General features: G+C 42.1%; 1 protein-coding gene across 1 annotated transcript; it reads right to left on the reverse strand.

The window, feature by feature from the left end:
• Positions 1 to 213: 213 nt before the first annotated feature.
• On the reverse strand, positions 214 to 4,390 carry HTR1B (5-hydroxytryptamine receptor 1B; the record flags this gene model as incomplete). The annotated part of the gene is made up of 1 exon (XM_082405100.1): positions 214 to 4,390. The coding sequence occupies one exon, from the start codon at positions 4,388 to 4,390 to the stop codon at positions 3,191 to 3,193; it is 1,200 nt and encodes a 399-aa protein (XP_082261226.1). The 3' UTR covers positions 214 to 3,190.
• Positions 4,391 to 19,193: the final 14,803 nt, after the last annotated feature.

Below are 19,193 nucleotides of genomic sequence, written 5' to 3' on the forward strand. Positions count from 1 at the left end.
GATAGTGGAACTGACTTGCCCTCTTTGCAGACTGTGCCTAATTCCTTTTAAATTCTTCCTCCGGATATAAACTAAATCCCCCAAATTGTGGCAGTACTTGCACCACAGTATCATTTATCATCAACTTTTCTCTCTTGAAGGCTCAAACTCCTAATTGCAACCCAGAATCCAGTGAACCAGTCTTTCCATAATAATAGAATTACCACCCAATGCTTTTTAGAACACAAGAAAGGACTTTTATTTCATTATTTTCCTAAACTTCATTTTCAATTACACATTTTTTGAAAGGTGGAAAAGGCAATTTGCAGTCACATTAACTCCATCAAATACACATAATCTGAGCTTTTGCTGCTTGAGTGAATTATGGTCCACTCAGGGTTTCCTGACGCAAGAAGATAATACTAAGATAATAGAGAGGAAGAATGAAGAAGATTGGTCTGTAGAAAATTTGTTGAAGTCAATAACTGTTCATTCATAGGTGCAGTGTCCATTCTTAAAAAGGAAACTCTAAAATTCCTAGAAACACAAGACAATATTCGTATTTGGGGATGAATATACATTCATATATTTATGTGAAAATTTGTGCAGTTCAACAGTATGGAAAATGTTATTTGTTACCACAGCCAATGAAAATATATTTTCATTTCTATGCCGGTTAAATATTTCCATCTCCCATATAATGTTCTGCAAAAAAGCCATACTATGCTATAGGCAGCAGTAACTGAAAAGGCGCTTAACAGTCTTAACTACATACCCCTAGGATGAAAAATACACTTTGCATAATCATGTGCAATGGTGGATGAGAAGTCTGGATCTCTTATAACTACAAGGGTTTACAAGCTTCTGCTTCATACAGTATGCCCCCAATCCAGTCAATTCAGCCAAATAGTCAAGCAAAAATTTAGGTAGGTCATCTATAAGTGGCAAACAACCCGTTTGACTAAATTGACCATGTTTTGTTAATATGAGGACACAATCATTGCAGGTGCCCTATAAAGAAATCACTTGTAAATGGCTATTGGTTTCAATTAATTTTGCCCTCTTAGGCTCCTAGAAGTTGGCTTAATTGCTTCTTAGGCCCAAGAAAAAGCCTTAACAAAAAGACAAACATATTAATAACATAAAAATAAATATCATGCTCTGTGCACAGTCTTCTCGGTAGTAAGCTAGATTTCTCCATGGGAGAAATGTCACAAAAAATGAACAGAGAGACGTGGGGATACAGCAGAAATACAGGATTATCTAATGCCTACAATTTTCTCTCACTCCAGTGACAGGTGTCAATGTTGATCAAAATTTTCTTTTGTACTTAGTTTACATGTGAATCTTTGAATAGGATATTGTCAAGAGTCATTATGCCAGAGTAAAGGGTTGCACAGCAGGGAAGCAGTGTACTTCAGCTCAATACATCTATTGTCTGACAGTCTGGACTGGGGAGCTTCAAGCAGGGAGTGAATCCATTTTACAAAGACAACTTCTTACTGCAGACAAAAGGTATCAACTGCAGAAAGCTCTCTAAAGAATGGAGTGTGAATCTTCTTTGGCATAATAAATGTTTCACAGATACATTCATTTTCCATGCAGGTAATCCTTAGGGGCTACTCCATTTTATTTAGATCATGCATATTTCATCTATTAGTGTGTGATCTTGCCCTGTGTCGGGGAGTCCTCAGAGTGAACTTGAGATAACAACTAAGTATTTTTGGAATTTGAAAAAAAAAAGAGATAAATTTAAAGTATTACTGATAGTATATTCATTGAAGTGTCAGGTCAATGACAAATTTCCGAGGTTCAAAAGCTTGTTAGTTCCCTGGTTGCCCAGTAAGTCTGAGGTTTGGTTCCATGAGTTACAGGAAAACAGGCTCCATTTTAGCTTCTCTAAGCTTTTTGAAAGTCCTTGCATGTCATTTTCTAATAATCTCTGTTCCTACTCAAACTTCAATAGCAAGGGAAAAGAAACAGGTTTTTATCTTTAACATGGTTTTTAGGGGTTTTACTATTTTGAAGATTTTTGGAGAAAGGAGCTAGTTCTCTTGGTTACTTTATATGTTAGCACGCAAAGGAATTACAGATGGGAAGGAGAGTGCAAATGACTGTCAGAAAAAAGTCTCATGCATTTAAGATTTTTTACAAGTCAAAATATACATCCTCCTATTGCCACCCATTCCTGAATTGTATAAGAACCATTCCTATCTCATCTGTCTCCTTCACAGCTCACTCAAATGGAATTAAAAATACTTTTCTTGCAAAGGAACTTATATATCTTATACCCATCAGTTTCATCAGTGGCGTTAATAAGAAATATAGTAGCTTGGGTTGAGTCACCCATCATATCCCCCATTTCTGGGGATCTAATTGTGTAAAATGACAGGTACATGAAATTAGGAGGAAAAAGCAATCTGCAGACTTTGGCACTAGCACACGTAACATTTTGTTTGAGTCGTTAAGGAATGAGGTTTGACAATCACTACACAGGAATTAAAAAATTACAGATCTGCAGAAAAAAAACAATCATAGGCGTTGGTTTTCAGTTTAATGCTCCCCATCCACCCCCCACCCCATATAGTTTCAATTATAATAAAAATAGAGATCTTAACATCAGAATTTTGCTGTTAACTCTTCAAGCCACACATAGGGTTTGAAGCACCAAATCCACAAGTTTCTCCAACCAAGTTTAAATGAACAAAAACTGAATGAAGACTGAAGGATGCCAAAGTAACTGTCCTTAAACGGAGCTGTAACACAAAGTACTCCCCCAAACACAGGGTATTAGTGTCTAGTTCAAGTACTACCAGGCTGTATGTAGATCATGTCTCAGACAGGCTCCAGCCAAGAACCACAAGTACTTCTGGTTCTAGAGGGCACCATCCATGATACCAAAGCAGGGCAGGGATCCCTTTTCCATCATCGATTTTCTAAAAGTTGCAACCCCCCTTGCGATGGGCTGCGGCAGGGTCGGTGCTGAAACTGGGCTCTGAGGGGAGAAAGTGAGCCCCCTCCTCAGCTGTTTGAACAGTTCTCCTTTAGAGCTCTCGCAGGGCTGTCCTGGCTTCTCAGGATCCGTTGCCCTTGCTCAGAAGAGAGCGCCTCACTCCGACCCGGTAACAGTCAAAGAGTCGACCTACCTGTGGAACCAGACACAGCATGGTCCCCCAAAGGCCGCTTAGGCGACCCCACTGAAGTTGACAAGTCAACTTGTGCACTTAAGGCGTATCAGTTTATGGAACGCCTGTTTGAAGTCCTCGTTGGACATGGTATAGATGATGGGGTTGATGAGGGAGTTGAGATAGCCCAGCCACGTGAAGAAGTCAAAGATGGCCAGGTGGAACCAGCAGGCATCCTTGCAGATAGGCATCACCAGGGAGATGATGAAGAAGGGCAGCCAACACACAATGAACGCTCCCAAAATGATCCCCAGGGTCTTGGTGGCTTTGCGCTCCCTAGCGGCCATGAGTTTCTTCTTCTCCAGCAGGGCGTCGGAGACTCGCACTTTGACTTGGTTCACGTACACAGGAGACCCCGATTCGCTGGGTAAGTCTGGAGCCCTCGAATTAATGGAGGTGACCGAAGACGTGGACCCGGGGGAGTCCGTAACCAGCTGGGCTCGGGTCAGACGCTTGCCGGTTCTGTTGGGCGTCTGTTTCAAAATCCGGGAGCGGGCTTCCACATAGATGCGGCCATAGAGGGCGATGAGGAGCAGGGTGGGGAAGTAGAAGGCGCCCACCGTGGAGTAGACAGTGTAGAGGATGTGATCCGTGTTCACCACGCAGTCCGACACCTCCTCCTCGGCTTTGGCCTGACGCCAGAAGAAGGGCGGCAGCGAGATGGAGATGGAGAAGACCCACACGAGCGCGATCATGACCGCCGCCCTCTTGGGAGTCCTTTTAGCCGAGTACTCCACGGCGTCCGTGATCGCCCAGTAGCGGTCCAGGGCGATGACACAGAGGTGCAAGATGGAAGCGGTGCAACAGGTGATGTCCGATGACAGCCAGAAGTCGCACACCGCCTGGCCCAGCGTCCAGCGGCCCGTGACCGTGTACATGGTGCTGATGGGCATCACCAGGATGGATACCAGCAGGTCGGTGACCGCCAGGGAGGCGATCAGGTAGTTGGCGGGGGTATGCAGCTTCCGCGTCCGGTACACAGTGGCGATCACAAACGCGTTGGAGAGCGTGGTGGCCAAGGTGAAGAGCGCCAGCAGCATGACCAGTACTACCTTCCAGGGCAGGGCTACGGAGTCCTGGTAAATGTAGCCCTCGGCGCTGCAGTTGTGGGAGGGCGCGGCAGAGAGGTTGGCTGGAGAGAGCCCGGTCTGGGAGCTCACGGACAGCGGCGGGGCGCACTGAGCGCCCGCTTCCTCCATGTCTCTCCAAGCGCAGCTCTCGGGCATGGAGCGGACGAGGAAGGGACCAGAGTCTTGTCCCCTGGCGGCTAGTCGGTTCCGTGGGTTCCTCAGTTACTCCTCCACCCAGGTTCCCTGGTGAAACTAGAGGTCAAGGGCGAGGCGGACGAGGCCGGCGGGCGCGTGCCCTGCACTTCGGTGCGCCCGTCGCTGCCGCCGCACCTCTGGCTGCTCCCCTCTACGCCCCGTCTTAGCCCCGGGTGGCTAAGGGCTGGTCCACAGAGCCCCGCTGCGCTCCGGCTCCCACCGGGGCGTCTGCAGCAGGAGGCTGCTGTTCTGTTTGAGGAGGGACCGTCGGCCAGGTGGGAGGTCTTACCCCAGTTGCTCGGGGCTAAGCGTCTCCTAACCCGGGCGCTCCGGCATCTGCAGACTCGGCCCGCACGAGTTTCCTAGCTGTCGAGACCAAATCTTGCAGGCCAGCGAGGGGTCCTGATCTTGCATCCCCGCCCTCCTCCCCAGGCTGGGGCAGTTTTCCTGCGGCGGCCGCGGTCGCCAGAGCTGGGCGGGGTGAAATCTGGGAGCCGCGCTGCGCCGCGCCGCGCGCCGGAGCTCTGCCCGCCCTTCTTTTCACGCGCTGGCCACTCCGGCGAGCTGCCCCGCGGAGAAGGGGCCGCCAGAGGTGGGACTCGGGGGCTGGGGCTGCGGCTGCTCGCGCCGCGCCGCCGCCGCCACCTCGGTCCCACGGGCGCCGCTCGGAGCCATGCCGCTGGGCGCACGGGTCTGCGGGACCTGGCGCGGCGGGCGGGGAAGGGGCAGGTGTCTGGGGGCGCTGGAGGGACGCGGCATACGCCGGTCCGGGAGGAGCGGGTGAGTGGCGGAGCGGTCGGGCTCCTTTTATAGAGTCCAGGTCCGGTCCGCCGGAGCCGTGCAACTCCTGCCGCGCGCCGAGTGCCGACGCCCGCTCCCCATCACCTTCCCTTTTTCTCTCTCCCTCCCTCCGATCCTCCCGCCCGGTTCCCTTCCCCGCCAAGGAAGCTCCCGCCGGGTCCTATCGCCGTCTCGTCCAGGTCCCATCCCCTGGCCCCTCTCCCAATCCGTACACCCGGGAGCCGCGGTTCTGGCCGGAACGGGGATGAGGGCGTCCTATCCATGCTTCTGTCTTCTTCCGCGCTTGCTGCATGCCCCTCCAGTTAGACTCGCACCCTCAGCCGCGGGCACGCGCACAGCCTTACTAGGCTCCTTACTAGGTCCCTTACTAGGCTCCTAAGTACCGTCCCCCCGCCCCCACCCCCGACCCCAGCAGGCCCGGCCAGCGCTAGGTGGAGCCAGCCGCAGTCTCTGACCTCTCCACTCTGGAATTTTATCCAGCCCTGCGGGCCACACCCAAGTTAGAAGGAGGCGCCAGTAATATCGCCTTAGAAGGAAATGGCCAATACTGCATTTTATACTTCATAAACTCTCGGTACAATACAAACTAGTTTTTCATATCTGATTTTAGGAATCTGTGCTTTCCATTTAATCCCTCCCCTTTAACTGTAAGTCAACAGGAAAGAAGAGAAAAAAAGAAAAAACTGCAAAAATGTACAAGTATCACAAACACAAGCACACTGTGAAATTAAACTGTCCGCTCCACCCTCCCACTCCAGCCGCTCAGCAGTTCAGTGTCTCAGGAAAACAGTTTGCAGTGAGCACGCTCGCTCCCACAGCCCGTCTGGAAAGGAGGTCATCAGAGTTCAAGAAACAAACGGGGTCTGGGACCACGACCACCAGCACCATCCGTGTGTCTCCTTCGGCTTCAACAAATACATCGGGGTATCAGCCATACGCGGCTCCAAGCAATACCACTACCTAGGACCCATGACCCCGGAGCAGGTGCTCTGTACGCCCGTTCCTCCTCCATCCCTAACAGAAACACATGTAGAGTAGAAGTACAAGTCAGAGAACATTTAAAGAAAAGTACCAGGAAAGGACACCGTATTTTCAGCCGTGAGAGCTAAGTGATCCCAACTGCGAGTTCCAAGCGTCTAGCTCCGTGTTTGGCAGCTAGAGTGCATTCAATAAAAACGACCTTATAATTGCACTTAGCAGGATAAGTGCAAGCACATTTTAAAGAGAATTATTCAGTTTGGAGCCGGAGATTATCTGGCCCGTGCAGTTTAGAAGAGTCATTGAGATCCTTTGAAAGAAGAGCTTTTTACCCAAGGTGACACAACCCTAACCCCAGTTCCCTTGATTCCCGAGTCTCTAAGCCAACCAGACGGGCAACAAATCTAGTGCCTGCTCTATGCTGGGAATTCTTCTAGGCGTCTGGCTTGTAAAGGCCAATGGGGTAGACCCAGACCCAGTTTTCAAGCAGTTTACATTCTAGAAGAGGCAGGCATGCAATAATAACATGAACAAGTAAATAATTAGCATACTTTCATATAGCGTTAAGTGTTATGAAGAAAATAAAACACATTCATGTCTTGAGAGTGAGGGTACTTCTTTAGGTGGAAACTCTCCAAAGACGTCCTCTGGCTGCAGTCTGGGCTGCAGCAGCCAAGCTGGGTATAAAGGCACCACCTTCTCTTGCCTCTCCTGCCTTCCCTAGCGCCCAGCATCGCTCCGGTAAATTTAAGCGTCATTTGCACCGCATTTTAAGGGGTCCTGCCCATCCTTCCACCCCACCCACCTACATCAGGCCCCTAGCCTGATGTTACTTATTTTGCAAACTGCAGAGCTCTCTTAGAAACCGCAGCAAAGGAAAGCGAAGGAGGCGAGCCTAAACCACTAGGTGGAGGCGTTGGTCAGGACGGAGCAAAAGTGTGTGTGGTTGCTGGGGGCCGGCGGGGTGAGGGGGGGGGGCAGGAAACTGTTTTCCTGCTACTTTAGGGGAGCGGGGCAAGGTTAGAGAGAACTGCTTGAAGGGATGCGGGGAGGAAGAAGGCAAAGAGGAATGTTAGAGGCTGCGAGCAGCCTTTCCTTTTGCAATTTAATTGCTCCTCCTCGGGCTTGGCTTTAGCGAAGTGGGGGACCTGTGGCTTTCTCCAGCCACGCCTTCGCTGCTTCGCGGGTCCCGGACCCTGAGTGCAATCTGCCACCACTGGGAGGAGTTTGATTTCTCCTCCTTTGGTTAAGAATCTGCGTGAACACACCCAGCCATCACACGGATGGGATTTTGGCAGAATTTAGTGGAGAACCGTCCTTCATTAACTTGGCTCCCTTGTTTCACTCACTTTTTTTTTTTTTTTTGCACTTAAAAACATATAAAATATAGATATTTGCACGTGAGTGCATGTTTGTGAAACACTCCAGAGACCAGGAAATCTTTACAGTCGCTTCTGCCAGGGTCGCCCCTGCGGAGGAGGGTCCCTTGGCCGCTCTGCAGTCCGCAGCCGCGCTGGGCAACGTTCCTTCAAGTCTGCAGGAAATTCAGCCGACACAGACTCAGCTGGAGGGGCCAAGAGGGAACCGAGCCGGGGTACTGAGCTTCTGCTTGACTACCGGGCACTGAGACTGCGAATGCACGTGCTCCCCTCCTCAACTCCAAGCAAGGGGGGGGGGGGGGCTTTCAGCAGAAGCTGGGGTGGTGGAGGGTAACGCCGCAACCGCAGCGACGCCCGTGATTAGACACGCAGCCTGAGAAGGTGGTGAGCTGCGGAGGGGCCACAGAAGAGTCGCCCCTCCAAGAGACCGGGTCTATGCTAGAAGGAAACGCTGCCGCCGCTGCCGCCGCGAAACACGAGGCGCGGTCCTCCGACGTTGCCGCGCAGCGCTAAGGAGACCCGACGCACTGAAGACAAGCCCCCTCCCCCTGCACGCAGCCCCCACAGACGCCCGGTAGAACTTGCTGCAGCTCAGCTCTGGCTTGGCTGGAAGGCAGCCAGCCCTCTGGTCCGTGCGCTTGCAGCATCCCTGGACTCTTTCCTGCGTTTCCCAGAAAGAGACTTTAACTCCAGGGCACAGGAGCAAAGAACTTCCTTGTGAGTTTTATCTTTGCTTTGCAGAAAAAACAAAAACAAAACAAAAACCTGGAGCACTCACGCTCTCGTCGCTTTGCTCCTTTGATGAAGCAAAGTGCAACTTCACACGCTCCATCCCCACCAGTTGAAAAATCGCCAAGCAGTCCCTAACCACGAAGTGTGAGGACCTGGCAAGCTACTTCTTGCAAATCCTGCTTCCTCTATCTATGGCCATGTTCTTTTTTGTTTGCTTGCCTTTTTTTTTTTTTTTTTAAACTTCCACCCAGGAAATGGGCAGCAGGAGACGACCATGAGCTCTGTACATCCTCATGCATGGTGGTAGCCCGTTTCTAGGTTTCTCTTAAATTTCTTCCAGTAACTATTCCTTAAGAAGAATACTGGTAGTAATGGAAGTTACCTCTTACTTATGTCTTGCTTGAAACTATGGAGATGTTCCGATAAATGAACATTTACATACATACAGATGTATACATACAATTATTGCAGACAACCTCTGGGGTTTACCAGACCTTCTGAGGCTCAGACCCCTCTCCACATTATTGACCCAACATTGGGCTTTTGATTTGGTGTCCGTGTCATTGTACTTATGTGTTGTATGCTCCTTAAGGGGTCTTTAAGCCAAATAATAAAAATGGGTGCTTTATTCTCTAAGTGCCAGGCTGGCATAAATTAATGCCTGAGAATTAGTAACTCTGCTATGTGTTTGTGTATGAATACAAATATTGTATAAGCTATATCTGCATTTAAAGAAGAATGCAGACAAAAATTAGAGCACGTATATATAACTTAGACATGTTCTAATGCCTGTGTCTGTAGTAACAGCCACTTTGCTACTTCCAACAGATACCCACAACAGGTAGGTTACTGCTGGTTCAAAGCTAGCCCAGTTCCAACTAGTAAAAGAGTCAGCTCCCAACTTAGATTTCAGTCACGTATTACCTGACTGAAGACCTAGGTCTTAGAAGATAATTTCTAACCTAAAGCTTATAGTAACATAAGCAAGGTTGCATGGGGGAGAAGAGCGTTGATTTTTTGTTTTTTTTTTTTTTTTGGACAAAGCAGGTTTTGGCAATAATAAGAAATCACTGAATAGGAAAACAATGCCAGTGAATCCACCAAATTTGAGAACTTGGTGCCACCAGTAGGCAGTTCTGTGCAGGATGAAGTCTCTCCTAAAAAATGAAATCCAAGAATTTAATAGTGAAACTGTCCACTGGCTTAAGGAAAGAAGCAATAGAAGTTGGGTTTTGCCTTATTTTCAGACCAGGAAAAACTGCATCACTGTGTGATTCTTTCCAGTTTTGCAAAAAACCAAGCCAAGCTATTTTATTGCTTCTTCATCTGTAAATAACGAATAATAAGCATTGTCTTTTCTTGAGGGCTGTATGCTAACTAAACCTTATACTGCATGCTCCACATACATTCTCTCACTTAATTCCTATAACAGCAATAGCAGTTGTCATTGTCATCTTCATTTTCTGGATGAGGAAGCTGAAGCTTAGAGAATTTAAGTAAGTCTGCCAATGCCAGCCAGCTGGAGAATGATAGAACTGGCCTCTCTGATTTCAAGGTCCTCCTCTTTACCAATCGTCTACACCCAGTCAGCCAGGCAACTCAGCACTGGCAGCCCTTTTAACTGTCCTGCCTGTGGCTTTATTTCATCTCACTTGTGAAGTGGCATCCACGTTGATAGCTATTTAAATCTCCAGAATAGTCTTTGGTTAGGTGCCTATACATTTTTTCTGGGGGTGGTGGTGGTAACGGTAAAAATCAGGTAGACAATTGTGCACCGTGATTATGTCTAGCCAGTTAATCATCACTTCCTAAGTAGTACTGTTAGGTGATCACATACCACATACCACATATTCTGAAGTCCACAGCCCAAACAGTTTGACTTCCTTTCCTGGTCCCATTCAGTTACCTTCAGGGTTCGCTTTTTTTTCTTTTCTATCTCATCTACCTTTTTTTTCTCCTCTTCATTATCCTTCCCTGTCTTCTAATCCTTAATCACTTCCCCCTAAGCCTGACACACATATGCATTAAGTAAAAAACAAAACAATAAATTAAAGCTTTTAAAATTTGTTTGGAAGAAATACGTTAAATACAGTGGCATTCCCTGTTCTCCATTTTTAACCATGTTAATGTAAATATCAGTTAAAAAAAAAAAACCTAAAAAAATTGAATTGCTAAGTCTGTTGAATGTAATTGACTTTTTTCCCACCGGTGGGTCAGTCAGTGACTTAACCAAAAAAAAAAAAAAAAAAAAAAGAGGGCTTTTCCTTGAAAGAAAATTATTCAGATAAAAGTTCTTTAAAGGACATCTTATCAACCAGATATCAGCAGTTTGGCAAGTTCATCTACTAAGAACTTGCCAAAACCAGGAATATAAACAAAATGAATCTAGATTCCTATGTACTAAAATTTTTGCCCTTTATGCATGAAAGAGCTCCTCCCAGCCCCACTCAGATCTTATTTCTTTTTTAAAAATTTTTTTTATTTTTAAAATTTTTATTGGAATATAGTTGATTTACAATGTTGTGTTAGTAATGTACAATGTGTACAGCAAAATGAATCAGTTATACATATATCCATTCTTTTCCAGATTCTCTTCCCATATAGGTTATTACAGAGTATTGAGTAGAGTTCCCTGTGCTCTACAGTAGGTCCTCATTAGTTATCTATTTTATATATAGTAGTGTGTGTATATGTCAATCCCAATCTCCCAAATTATCCCTCCCTGCCTTCCCCCCCCGGTTACCATAAGTTTGTTTTCTACATCAGATCTTACTTCTTCTTGCTCTACATACACTTCTAACATGTTTGGCTATGTGATTTCCAAGGCCCCTGAAGATTAGAAGCATCACGTTAGAAACGGATGAGAAATTATGTCAGGTAAACATATTGAATGCATTACAATGTCACAGCTGTTGTCATTATTGCAAAATAGTTGGGGGAATCCAGGGTAAACTTTAAAAAATAAAAACCTAAAATAATGACAATAATATTATTATTTGTGTTAACACATTTGTTGTTTTAAAGTCTTTATTGAATTTGTTACAATATTGCTTCTGTTTTATGTTTGGTTTTTTGTCCCCAAGGCATGTGGGATCTTAGCTCCCCAACCAGCGCATCAAAACCCACTCCCCCTGCATTGGAAGGCAAAGTCTTATCCACTGGACCACCAGGGAGGTCTTTAACACATTTAATCGTATGAAGTATAGTATTAACTCAGACATTTATTACAAGTGATGGAAAACCAATTTAATCATACCTAAAAGCAAAGAGAATTTGTTTCAAGGAGAGCTGGACCCCTCAAAATCAAGAGAGGAATTGAGCCGCCAGCCACCTTGGACCAGGAAGGAATGCAGCCAAGCCTTAGGAACGATCCTCACTCCGGACACCATCACGACTCTCCTTTTTTTGTTGGTTCTTGTCTGTGTGTTGACTTTTTTCATCTATTTCACTGTAGACAGGCTTTCTCCACATTGTTGAAAACACAATCATGAATACCTTTTGAGGATTCCATTTTAAAGCTTCAATCATCTTGTAGAAACTGATTTGAATCCGCTCCAAGTTCGGAAATTCTGAGACATGGGTTCCGCTTCTGAATAAAATGTAGACCGTGACAGGTCAACATTCTGAAAGTAACAACTAGAAAGGCTGAAATACTGTGGAAGCAAGAAGAATTAGACAAACTAAAATCCCGGAGAAGGAAATGTATTTCCTTGAGGAGCTGATGATTGCTGCCTGTTTCATTTCCTTGAGGCATTTGCTGTTGACAGGGATACTCACGTGATTGTGCTCCTGGTATCTCTTCTGTGATAAGGGGCAGCTGCTCTATGGCCATGCCATCCAGCGGGCAATGGTTTCTTTATATTTTTTGTTATTATTCTTCATATCTCAATTTACATGAATTTAAAATCAATTTGGCTGCCAAAAACTGAACTTGGACACATATTCCTTTTTTATGCAATTACTCCATGTGCTTGGGAAAACACAATAGTCATAAGAAAAGCTAAGTCATATTTTCTTTAATGCCAGGTACCTTACAGCCGTGATTTGCTTCATGGATTTGCCAATGCCCAAATTAACTGCTCTCCTCATCAAGTCTGAGGATAAAGCTTGGTTTTATCAGCTTTTCATACAACTTTTCCAGATTCCTTCTGTGGATTTATAAAGGCTGATTTCTGACACCAGGGTTATGGAAACAGCTAAACAATTTTTTTTATCAGTATTTCCTACATAGTAAAGATTATTTGATTGGATCAGTCCCTCTGAAATGTTCTTTTTCTCAATATTGAATGGGAAATTCTAGATTAAAGTGTTGATTTCTCTTACTGGAAAATTTTACTTTCTTATCAAATTTGTGTTCTATACTCAATTTCCTATTCTTATTAGACTATACTTTCATCACGTCTCGGTCTCTTTGTGTCCCAATGGAAGGACATTTTTTTCCTGGATGTTTTTGCAGGGTGTTTTTGTTATTGTTTGTTGTAGTACTTTCCTCTGTGTGCAAATGTGTGTATTAAATTTTTTGTTTCACTGAATAAGGACTTACAGATTAAGAATTCCTTAGTACCTCAAATCCCTTATGCAAACTTCTTTTTGAAGGGATGTTTCATTGAGCTTATGTTAAGTTTAAGCTATTGAGTTTCAAACAGAATACCTAAATGAATTTTCATTTCATTTGAAATATTTGGGGGAGAACAATGTGTTATTATTTTTGTACCTAGTTTCAGTGCTTAATAAGTTTCAGGGTCTCTGCTGCCACATAGCCACCTGAAGGCTGAAGAATCACTCCTTCATACAGCTAAAACCCTTTCACAGCACGCTTTTTGGAAAGCTCTGATTTTGTATCCCCATCTAGTAGTTACTTTTCAAACATCACGGATGTTAGACATTTCAATGTTCCTTGTCTAAAGTCTCAGGTTCATTCACAGGAGCAAATGGCTTCAACTAGTCAGAAAAGGCAATCATGCTAGAGCAGGGTTTTGGGGGCCCACTGCTGCGCTGTGGAAAGATCTGAGCTGAGAGGTCTGAGTAGCTGTGGTAGGAAAGAAGACCTCGCTAAGTGGGCTTAGATGAGAACTACCAACCAATGTGGAAGTATACTACATTTCATCCAATCTAAGAAGTCATCAATGGTAAAAAGAACCATTATTTTATGTATCACTAAAAAAAAAAAAAAAAAAATGCCACCAATTAAATTCACAGAGTTTCCTTATTATTTAGAATTTTATGTTACCCCCTTGAAAGAGATCTCTAGACATGTGGAAATTTAGATTTTTAACTTATATGTCACTTTTTTGCATACATAAAATAATGAAATTAATTGGTTGAGGCATACTCATGAATTTATATTAAGAATGTCAGTCTTCTGAATCACTTCCAACATGCCATCAATTTTCATACTTTCTCACACTTCATCATCTGTGTCACCCAGAGCATGAGTAATACAACATTTTCATGAGAGTACCGCACTGTTATCTCTGCTATTTTTCTCCAAGGCAGTATTCTGCTAGCTTTTTTTCAAGATGTGTAAAAACAAGTAGTGAGTGACAACCACATCACGACTCTCCCCAGTAATTATACAATACAACCTATTTCAGAGATGCTCAAATATGGAAAAAAATGTTCTTCTTAGACTTGATAAAATACAGTAAATTCAATATGTTTAACAGCTTGCACGACTATACTGGTCTGATGATTATCAGCCTTTCCTGTATATTCATTATAATTGGTATTTACATAGTCTGTTTTGTGTGAGAAAATCAAAATATTTCTCAAGTACTAATAGCACATATTCTAATTATAAATATTTAAAACCTATAAGTGATATTATGTCCAACTCAGAAGTTAAACTGCCAAGAGCTAGAATGAATATTACAAATCAAGAGAAGTTAGGTATAATTTGTGAATTAACTTTGTGAGTCTAACTTTGGTAATCTGAATTTTCATGAGTAAACTGGGGAAAATCCAAATTGAATACAATTTTTAAAACTATGATGAGAAAAAAATACTGTCCATCTAAAAACTAACAAAATAGCACAGAGAAGGATTTTTTAAAAGAAAAAGGAAATTTGAGAATTGCTAGATACATCCAAAAAGATGTGTAAGAGCATGAAACTAAGGGCGATCGATGGAAGTGATTGTTTAATGTGAAGCCAGAGTTCCAAGAGACTTTTAAATGAGACAAGAATGCAAGAAAGCCTTAAAATATCAATACACAAATCCATTCTAGAATTAATTAAGAAAAAGCAGTAATGCCACAGAATACTGAATCAGTAATAGAAAGCATAGAATTAAGAATATCTTAGAATATAGAGAAAGAGAAGCAAGAGATGAAAAGGAAAGAAAGATGAGAGAGATCTATGGGGATTCTGGAGAGAGAAACCAGAAGACATGCAATAATCAATGATACAAATGAAGAAAACTTTACTGCACTGAAGAAAATGTTTACTCATTGAAAAGTCTACTTATTGAAAGCACTTAGAAATTGTAGGTCAAATAATGAGAAAAGACATACATATAAATATAGCTCATCATGTTTGTTTGTTTGTTTTATTTCCAGGATATACTATTTTTTTAAATCCTAAAAGAACTGATGCAGAGAAAAATAAAACAGATTACCTTCAACAAGGGGATCAGTAGGGGATGTTTCTTTCATCAGTACTTCATCACCTTGCAGTGATGATGAAATGTCTGCAGAGTTCTGAGAGAATAAATTTTGCAAAAACAGATTTCTATATCCAGCCAAATTGCTTTTCAATATTGCTATATTGACAGATGAATGGATAAAGATGTGGTACATATATACAATGAAATATTACTCAGCCATAAAAAGGAACGAAATTGGGTCATTTGTAGATATGTGGATGCACCTAGAGTCTCACACAGAGTGAAGTAAGTCAGAAAAAGAAAAACAAATATCGTATATTAACACATATATGTGGGATCTAGAAAAATGGTACAGATGGACTTATTTGCAGGGCAGGAATAGAGATGCAGACATAAAGAATGGGTGTGTGGACACAGAGGGGGAGGAGAGGGTGGGATGAATTGGGAGATTAGGCTTGACATAAATACACTACCATGTGTAAAATAGATAGCTAGTGGGAACTGCGGTATAGCAAACGGAGTTCAGCTCAGTGCTCTGTGATGACCTAGGTGGGTGGGATGGGAGGGGCAGAGGGAGGTCCAAGAGGGAAGTGGATATATGTATACATATAGCTGATTCACTTTGTTGCACAGCAGAAACTAACACAACATTGTAAAGCAATTATACTCCAATAATAAAAAAAACCAAAAGGAACATGAAGACTGTCTTAGATATGCAAGAAATTATATACTTAAAAAAAATCAAAGCTATATTTAACTGAAAATTTGGAATGTTATGTATCAAAATGTTAACCATTGATATTCTTTGGGTAGAAGGATTACAAATGATTTTCACTTCCTTATTCTCTTTTGAATTGTTATTTGCATTTGAAGTTAAGTATGAATTGCTATTATTTCCAAAAATAAAACTAATTTTATTTTTAGGAGGTATTCATTAAGCACCTTATAGCGATGTAGAAATTATATTGCTACACCATCCTAACCCTCAGAATTTATTTAATATTATGTAATATGCATATTATGCACAAATGAAACAAATTAGTTCAATTTTAACAGGTATTGAAATTACACGCTATCTCTTAAAAATAAAATTTACCCAAGGTAAAATCTGCATGTGAAACATAACTAAAACCCTTTTTAAGTAAAGAGAGCTTATGTATACATTATGTGCAAGCACCTGATTTGTAAACATATGTGCATCTATTGCTTTGTGATACCTTTAAAAATTATATTTAGTAATTGTAACTTATCACCTATATACTACAACCTAGAAAATCTGCAGCCTAGAATATGTTTCCAGAAAGAATGGACTGATTTAAACACTACAAAATTTCACTGTAGTTTCATGTTCATATTGACTACAAATTTGAGAAAAATGTTTTACATCTCACATTAAAGGTGAATGAGTCTCAGGAATAAGATGTCAGCGTATTATGAAGTTCTAATTTTCTAAATACTGTATTCAAAATCATAACAACATTTTATCTGTATTTGAATGCCATATCTCAATAAAAATATTTTATATCTGTTCAGTCTCAGATCGTTTTTATATAAAGCCTTTTCCTCCAGGGAGCACTTAATAGGTTCTTGGCAATTTACTGTTTTTATAAAGTAGTTTAAACATCAGCGAAACTTCATTAATAGTCAAATGTTAATATTTACTAACAAAATAGAGCAGAAATTCTAATGCTCTATGGCTATGTAAGGATAGGGGTCATGATTGTCCACATGGATTCAGAACCAAGTAGGATGCTGGGATCGCAGTAGGAAATTCAGTAAATATTTGTATCATGAAACAATAATAGTTATTCCAAAATGGAGCCAGGGGCATAAAGTTTATAATTGTTAGTATGGAGATCTTTATGAAGGTGTTTTAAAATTTAATATTTCTCATCTATCATTACACAAATAACTAGATTATCTTTTCTTTATCAGACTGATTAGGAGCTTTGAATCAGAAATTAAACTGATTAGTAAGAAGAAAGATAGAGTTTTGCTCATGTTGAGTATTTCCTATAAAATGGGTACTTATGTTAGTTTCCTGTTACTGCTCTGCTAAATTCCTGCCACTTAGTGGCTTTGAACATTACAAATTTATACTTTTATGATGTTGGAGGTCAGAAGTCCAAAATGGATCTCATGGACTAAAATCCAGGTGTGGGCAGGACTGTATTCCTTCTGGAGGCTTTAGAGCAGTGGTCCCCAACCTTTTTGGCCCCAGGGACTGGTTTCGTGAAAGACAATTTTTCCATGGACCAGAGAGCTGGGGATGGTTTCGGGATGATTCAGGCACATTACATTTCCTTGATAAAGTACGTAAATTTTAATGATAATTTTACAAGTTATCTAGTAAGTAAAATGTTTTTCTGAGCTTTATGAGCTGCTCTAGCAAATTAAATCCAAGGAGGGAGTCATGGGAACCTCCAGAGCTTTTCAGTCAGAAGCACAGGTGACAACCCGAACCTGTGACTGGCATCTGAGTGGAGGGAGGTAGTCTTGTAGCACTGAGCCCTATCCCTGGGGGATCCCATGCTCTCTCCAGGTGGATACTGTCCGAACTGAGATAAACTTGTGGGACACTGAGCTGGTGTCACAGAAATGCTTGCTGTAGGAAAAAACCCACACATTCAGTGACCAGAAGTGAAATAACGCTGTTAGCACAGTGCGAGAGCAAAGGAGAAACACAGAAATGTTTTTCCCTTTAAACAGACATAAAAGAATGCCATTCTAACGTGCGTCTATGAGTTTATGCCTAAGCCTGTCACTAGAAAGTGTGGCCTAGAGTGGAGAACTGTTTACACGGTATGGGGTATGGCCTTCAAATGTGACCCTACAGCAAACATTCAACAAGTCTGAAAGGACTTGAAAATCTCAAAAAACATTCACATCTCAGATTCTCAGGTGAAATGTTTTTTCATAGTTCTCTCTGCATCCCAAGGACAGATTCCAATTACACTTTAATTTTAATGTTATAAGTTGTCATCCTAGCATGTATTCTGATACACTCCCAAAGTTTATACCTCTAAATTGTTTTCCAATAACCTATAAGAATAACTCTTCTCACTCTGTGGACCTCTTTAGGCCTTATCCTTCTCACCCGTCCCATCCAAACCCAACACACACAACTACGAAAATTACTATTGTGAAGAAATTATTCTTCTATTAAAATGAATTTTATAGTCTCTTTATTTTCAAATATTTTATTAAGCAGAAGGTTATCTTGATTGGTAATGAGGCTGATTCTCTTAGATGGCATATATTAACCACAAATTTAATAAGTCAATTACATATTTGGTATAGTAATACAAAAAAAAATTATCTGAAAGAAAATAAGGGACTTCAACAACAGCAAATAAATTATTATAAGATTAGGCCTAGGCCATACAAAAATATATATATGTATGTGTGTGTATATATGTATATATATATATATATATGTAACAAAGCAAAAAAAAATCACTAATGTTTGGAAAAAGATCCAGCACATTAACTGCTTTGTGAGCTTGAAATACATTATAATAAATACACCTAAATTTATTGGCAATGACATTTTCAACATAGACTAGAGTGGGGGAAAAATCAACCAGACTTAGTCATGCCTTCTTTGACAGGAAGAGTTGTGAAAACACATTTTATATAATCAGTTCATATATGTTCTTTCTTTTTTCCTTGGCACAGAGGAGAAAAACACTAATTAGTACTACCATACTTTCCTGGGAGACTTAGGCTGAGGTCAATGATTAATTACATTTGAGAACAAATGGCCAAACACTTCAATGCTTTCATTTGTATCAAAGAGTGAATATTGAAAAGACTGTGAATCAATGTCCATTTTCAAACTACTAAATATCCAGGAAAGAATGCTATGTGAAAGAGGTGAGTAAAGCTATTGATTCCTCTCAAAACCACAATGAATTAGGCTAAAATAGAGAAGACAATAGAATGTATATAATGCTACAGCTAATTTTATTCAGATGAGAAATTGATAATGCCCAGTGAAACTCCATATCTCAGATAATTGCTCTGAGATTCCCTTGTATCAACTACAGCTCTGCTTTCTGGGCAAGTCAATCACACTCTTGGATATAAATGCATTGACTTGCACATTATTTACCACAAGGATTCTGAAATACCTGAAAACTTTAAAGGAATATTTAGGATCTTAGTGGTCCCCAAGAATTTGCTTCTCTCACTCTCAAAGCTGCTCTGTTTGGGAGTACACAAAGAACGTCTAGCGTGCTTGATGTAAAGAGTGATCATTTATTTCTCAA

Source organism: Balaenoptera borealis, assembly GCF_965194805.1.
Source record: "Balaenoptera borealis genome assembly, chromosome: 9".
NCBI classification, from domain to species: domain Eukaryota; kingdom Metazoa; phylum Chordata; class Mammalia; order Artiodactyla; family Balaenopteridae; genus Balaenoptera; species Balaenoptera borealis.